Source organism: Anas platyrhynchos, chromosome 5, assembly GCF_047663525.1.
Source record: "Anas platyrhynchos isolate ZD024472 breed Pekin duck chromosome 5, IASCAAS_PekinDuck_T2T, whole genome shotgun sequence".
Lineage (NCBI taxonomy): Eukaryota > Metazoa > Chordata > Aves > Anseriformes > Anatidae > Anas > Anas platyrhynchos.
The window spans coordinates 32,936,943-32,943,465 of record NC_092591.1 but is presented as its reverse complement, the minus strand read 5'-3'; the positions used below and the strand labels follow the sequence as shown (position 1 = coordinate 32,943,465).

The 6,523-nt window shown below is 41.5% G+C and overlaps 1 protein-coding gene across 2 annotated transcripts in view; it reads left to right on the top strand.

Annotated features, from left to right (window-relative positions):
• The first annotated feature begins 3,292 nt into the window (after positions 1–3,292).
• Positions 3,293–6,523, top strand: part of LOC101796866 (transmembrane protein 263) — a 191,346-nt gene continuing 188,115 nt past the window's right edge. Inside the window, exon 1 of one of the 2 annotated variants that reach the window (XM_072038727.1) lies at positions 3,293–3,480. Coding sequence is in view for 1 of the 2 variants with exons in the window: in XM_027459655.3 (XP_027315456.1) it covers positions 3,475–3,480 (6 nt within the window). In the remaining variant the exon portion in view is untranslated. The remainder of the gene's footprint in view (positions 3,481–6,523) is intronic. The other variant, XM_027459655.3, reaches the window with a different exon arrangement.

Below are 6,523 nucleotides of genomic sequence, written 5' to 3'. Positions count from 1 at the left end.
TATGTTTTTCTCTTTCATTCTTGTGAAGTTAGAGGCAGTGCCAATTTAAACTGTGACTGAGGTTCTGCAATGGTGCAAGTTCATCTTACTGCTTCAAATCCAGTGATGCAACCTGAGTTTACATTACTTACCTTTCAAGAATTCAACCAATTTAAAGCTTTTGGACAATGACAATTATTTGAAAACATTCCTACAGGTTTATTTTCTTCATCTATGTATGTTTGTTATTTCCATCTCATCCCCAGATCTGGTCCCCACCATTGTCTGATACACAAATACCTTCCAAACTTTCTTGGTACTTCATAGCAGAGCTGCTATACTGTTTCTTCATGCATGCACCTGTGAGGTGTGACTTAACCAGAAAGCTTAGGGAAACAGTGAATGCCTCCATAAAAGAAAAATTACAGTACTCTTCATCTGTCCAATATCTGTGAAGGAAATAGCTTTGAGGTTAAAAGTAATGCATTCTTAAAAGCCATTATCTGTAAAGTGGGAATAATTTCACTGTTTTAATGAACATGTTTGTGCTCTTTATAATTTGCCTTTCATCTTGGACAGTGAAAAAAGATAGTTGAATATCCTTATATATATATCTTTTAATTTCTTAAAATATCTTTTGGGCTGTATATTTTCCATTCTCCCTGCTACGATACAGCATAAGTATTCAGTCACAAGTATATTTTTGTGCACAACATTTGCATTACCCTTATTTATGTGATATTTTATTAATCAAATTTGTTCTCTAGTGCAGATACTGAAAAGACATAGAAAAATATTTCCTTATTTTTAGATTCCAAATGCTCTTAAATATTGGTTCTTGCATTAATTTGTGCAGTAGAACTGTTGTAAGTATGCATTTTTAATAGTCTGCTGTCACTGACTCTGCTTTAAACATGGGGAGTGTAATAGATTAGTTAGAAATGTCAAAATCTCTTCCTTTCCATCTGCAAGACCCACATGGCATGCATAAAATTAGGCAATAACAGGTCAAAATCAGTTACAACAAATGCTACAAATAAAACTGTTTATTAAACATTTTATATTGTTACCATCCCCTAAACAAGTGTTCAAAAAATGTGCTGGTCACTTGGTTACAGTTGGGTTTATCGCTGTTTTTATATAATCTTGTCTTTCACAGTAAGACTTCCATCTGTCCAGAGGGAACCATGGCTTATCTTTATTTCATGCAACACTGGGCCTTTCTTTTGCTTTCAAACACACCCATACACCTCACAAGTAACACTAAAATGCAATGGGAGATGTTGAAATCCTCACAGAGGAGTAACTCCAAGAGCATGTTGAGCATTTGGCATTCTACATTCTTCAGTTTGAGTGTCAGAGGCTCCTCTCAGGAGAGGGCATGTAGGAGAGGCTCACGGACCTTTGAACACTCCTTTTTACTGTTATGAGTTGTACCTTCCACTGACACAGCTGAATCACCAGATAGCCCAGGCATTTCTTGTTATACCATTAGGTTTTATTGAAGTTCTAAAATGAACAGGGGTAGGTATTTAAAAGGCGAAAGTTCCCGAGTTAGGGTATTACCAGCTCAGGATGTGAGAGACTAAGTGATGCTCCCTGCTCAGCCACAAAGGTTTTCTGTGGCATCAGATACCTCATTCAGATTTTGATGAATGGTGTTGTTCAGGCAACTGATAGCTATGTAACTTCTACATAGTTCTAGCTGTAGCTATGTAACTTCTCTTGGTTTAGTCACCTTTACACCTTCAGAAATCAACTTCCTTTTCAAAGAATTTTATGAATTCTTTGTTGGAGTCCAGCTACCTGATGCAGCAAGTACCCCCCTGCCATCTGGGGGTGTTGTAAGGGTCAAGTTAGGAAGGAGTTTAATGTTGCTGTGATAGATACACAGGCATAGAAAAAATAAACAAATTCAGGGTAGGTATTTCAATACATGAGTCTTTCACCATGATGAAGCATGAGCAAAAGTTACGGCTTACACTTTTTGCAAAGTTGTGGCTAAATTGTTTGCTGGGTGTTCTTGGGATGCGTGATAAGTCTAGTGGCCAATTCATTTTATCACAGGAAGAGAGGATTTTTTGATGTGTAATAAGAGGTTTGGGGGAGTTGTGCTAATCAGCAGTTACATTGTCTGGAAATAATTTCCTTTCTACTAGAACACATTAGCATGAAACAACTATAGGGCCATAACATGACTACTTGTTACAATGAATTAATACTGTTTATTCATTTCCTGTCTTATATCACACTATACTTGCCTTTATCTTATGCTGCATTTTCCATCTTAACAGCCAGCAATGTGAAAGCTATTCAGATTTCACCCAGGGCAAGTACATGGCAGAGGAAACTGTCTGAAAATATTACAGAAGTAAATGGGTAACAAGTCAGTAATTCTCCTTCATGATACCAGTCACATGCACTGGGGTGGCTAGGATGTAAAGGTGAAATAGAACCTTGCAGTCATTTTTTTAAAAAAATTGATTATCTCTGTATTAATGCTTCTGTCCACCTGAATACTTTATAATGATCAGTATTTATTTAAATATGTTAAGGTAGAACCAAGGGAAAGCATTATCATTACAGGGCTGAGATTTGGTATCTCAGTTGTTGACTTACTTCCCAGCCAGTGCCTGGTCACCAGCACAGGCAAAAAGTGCTGCAATTTCATCTCCTAATGTTAGCACGTGTGACAGGGAGATACTGTCATGTTGTGCTGTATCTGAAAAGTGTGCCTTCTAGTCTACCCAGGGAAAATTATGCCCAAGTATCACTGTCTCTCACGCACACACGTACACTCAGAATGGTAACTTTTATGAAACTGTATTGTATTTTCTTGGAGGAAAAAAAAAGGTTCAGGAATGTATTGTGACCAAATCTGAAGGTCAAAATATTTTGCTCTCGTTTCAACAGCTTCTCTATGTAACATTAACTCTATATTCACCAGTGGAATAATGCTGAATTAGAGAAAGTGAAACTCATAATTTGCTTAATGTTATTTTATCCTCCACTTCCAGGAATCATTACTTGAAATGATTGCTCTTTTTGTTGTTTGTTTGACTGTCATTTGTTGCATCAAGCTATTCGCTAGCAGTAGCACCCTTCTATCCACACGTATGATTGTTCCTGATGATTGCCTTAAAGCGGTACACAAGAAAGAAAACTCGACATGCCGGTGCTTCTCTTTTATTGCCACCACCAACCACCACGGCTTCACTGTCACAACGCAAACGATGCCAAACGATGCTCAACATCAATGGCGGGGTGCCTGAGGGGAGGCGACCCGACCCCCCCAAAAATGGCGGCCCCTGACCCCCGCGCTTCCTCTTCCGGCCGGGGTTGCCATGGCGCTGCCCCCCCTCGGCCCTCCCTCGGTGTGTGTTTACATCGGGCGGGAGGAGCCGGAGCAGCAGCGCCGGGGGAGACGGGGAAGGAGCCGGCGACGACGGCCGCCCGCCCTCCATCGCTAGCGGGCGGTGCGCGGGGAGACGCGGCATGAAGGTGAGGCGGGGGGCGGGGGGCCCGCAAGCGGGGCTCGGTGTCCGCCGACCCCCGCCAGGCCGGCGTGGTCCGAGGTGCTCCTCGTTCGCTGTCCTGACCGAGTACCACTTCCAGAAGCTTCTGACTTCGCGGGGGATGCGGTGCCGCTTCTTCCAAGCATCCCCCGATAAGGGTTCCGTTAAAAAAAATAAAAAAAATAAAAAAAAAATAGAGTGAATTATTTACTGCTGGGATGAGAGCCGGGTTGGAAGTGAGGTGGCCCGCTGCTGCTCCCCTCCGCTTTCGGGGTTTGTGTCTCTGCAGGGAAATCGTCCCGCTTTCCCCCGGTTTCTTAGCTCATGCAAATATAATCTTCCAGGCAGTTTGACACCCGCAGCAGCTGTGGGGCTCTGTGCCCTCCGTGTGCCTCCAGAAATAACGGCAGCCTCACGCCTCCACCTGCGTTTCTGCTCTCTCAGGCCCTGGGAGCGTGGAGGGAACCAGCAGCCCTCTGGTTACTTTGCTGCAGAAAGCCCCTAGGTTAGGATGGGCTGAGCGAGGTGGGAGTCAGTCGTTTTGAACTTTGGTGCCGTGGTGGAGGTGGATGCTGAGACTGGGTTATTAAAGTTGTAATGAGTTCTCAGTGGAAAGGTTCGCATCTTTAGGAGTCAAACGTGGGATTACATTGCAAAAATGATGTAAGAATATTGCTGTGGTGTTCTTTTCTTTCTATCATATTGCATCTGTATTGTTCACAAGTGTATGACTTTATGTTCCCTTTCATTAATCAGTCTAAAATGCAAGGCATACCAGGTGCTCTTTGTCTTCTGATTTTGTCTAACCATAAATTTTATCAATCAACAACATTACAAGTTTTTTGAGGCAGAAACCATACATACCTGTGGTCTGCACTTGTCATGATAGAGAATTTTGGCTCAGGCCTTTCTGCAAACCTGGGTAAAGTAAGTGGGAATTAGAAGTTCCTCACTTCATGAAGACTTTGGTTTCTGGGCAACGCAAGTGTTGGTAACTTAGGTTAAGTATCTGTGTGCTGTCTGTGCAGTTAACAGGTGAAAGAAAAGGGACATTTTCCAAGCATATGAAAGAAATATATGTGTAAAGTAAGTTTCTTACTACGCAATATTGTGTTTTTTTTTTTTTTTTTTTTTTTTTTTTTTTTTTTTTCGTTTGTTTGGCTTTGTTTCAAAGCTTGGTAGTAAAGGATTCTGTATTTTTTTCTTCTCTGAGTGCTTGTTAGTTCACATAGTGTGTGATAACAAAAATATGTATGGTATTGGAACAAAATATAACAAGCCTTGGGTGAGTTGTTGACTTGTCCTGCAAAACAAAATCTCAGAGTGCTGGCTAAATAGTACATCCAGCTTGAGGCCAAAAAAAAGAAGAGATTCCTTTCACCTTCTGTTTTATGGCATGCTGAGTAAACCACTGATTATTCTTGCTAAGCCCATTACTTCTGCTGAATTCCTCTTTTGCCCCACCAGAGTGGGAAAGCTCATGAGATTTTCAGATGGGCTTGCTCAAAATATGGCAGTATATGAGTAGAGTTGTGCTTGGCTGTGAGGAATGTGTGTGTATTTAGGGGGAAGAGTCTTTTTTCTTGTTTTTAACCATTTATCATCTATTTGTACCATGGTCAGCTTTTCAGCATAAAAACTCCATGGTTTTCTAACGTATTTTAGCATGCATTTCTTTCCCTATATATCCCCTCGTGCTGTAGCAGTTGCCTCAGTTTCCTCAACGTAAGATCATTTCAGATTCATGATTTAAAGTCTGAAGCTGAGGGCGGGTGGGGGGGGTTATTAATTAACAGGTGGAATGCATCAAAATGTTTTTGCCCTCTTTTTTACCTTTTAAAAGGGGGAGAAAAGGAGGATGGGGGAGATGGGAGGGGTGGGGGCAGCTTGTGAGGTGTGGGAGTTGATTCTGAATCCCTTTTATGGACCTGCTCACAAATAGCTTAGTGGGACTTGAAAACAAATCAATGCAAAGTTTAAATTGTTGATCAATGCAGGGAAAGTAAACATCAGAACCAAGCTTTTTGAAAAGTCATCTTGCTTATTTCCTCCCTAATTGCTGTTATGCCTTGGGAAATATATTTGAATTTGTGTGTTATTTTGTATCAGCATTTGTTCTGAGTCTTTCTCATTGTTGCTGGTTAGCAAGTTGCTGAGAATGCAGGGCTGTCAAAGTAAAGCTAATGCTAGTTTGTGTAACTGTTTTTCTACTTAGGGGAAGGAAGAAGCAGATGAAGAGAAGTGGTAACATCAGGGGAGTTCTGCTGTGCAAATAATCCTTTCAGGATCTGTTACTAATGTCTGATTGTTGCTGAGGAAACTGAAGCGTGATGTACTTTATTTTTAAGTCAAACAAATAAAATAAGTATCCTGTTAAAAAAAGGTACAGTGAAATAGAGCAGCATGCCAAAGTCATAGTTTAAAGCTTGAGGTGCTTCTGAAACTGGATTGGATTTGAGATCATATTTGAGATCATCTCAGTGTTTACTTAGCTTCTGTTCCCTTCTCTTTCAGGCAGTGGCAGGTCTTTCATGTGGCATCTCTGGACCCTTTCAGGCTATACAAAATATAAAATGGGTTGAAGCCCCTGTTTCCTGTGCTGCAGGGCAGGAGTGAGAGTCAATCAGCTTGAAGGTGGAGCATTCCTGTGTGTTGGAATATATGAGATACGTGAGGAACATGCCAAGGGCTTTTACTGTCCTTCAAGGGCAAATGATCTTGATGACAAGAAAATGCATTTTAGGCCTCATTAGAAACCTGGGTAGTGAGCCTGTCAGGTGAGGAGGGCTGTGCCATTCATAGGGATGTGGATAACTGGGGGGAGAGGGCCTAGCTCCCATCCATTAGACTGTCAACCACCTTTCCACAACACGTTTCTAGTATTGTTCTGTGGAGCTCAGCTCTGAATGTCTCTGGTCTTAGATGGAAATGCTTGCCTCCTGACTAACAGAACCTCTTTACACCTTATCTTGAACTAGTGACTGAATTAGGGCATTAGAATAGTTCCTGACAGCTGTCTGGTGCAGCAA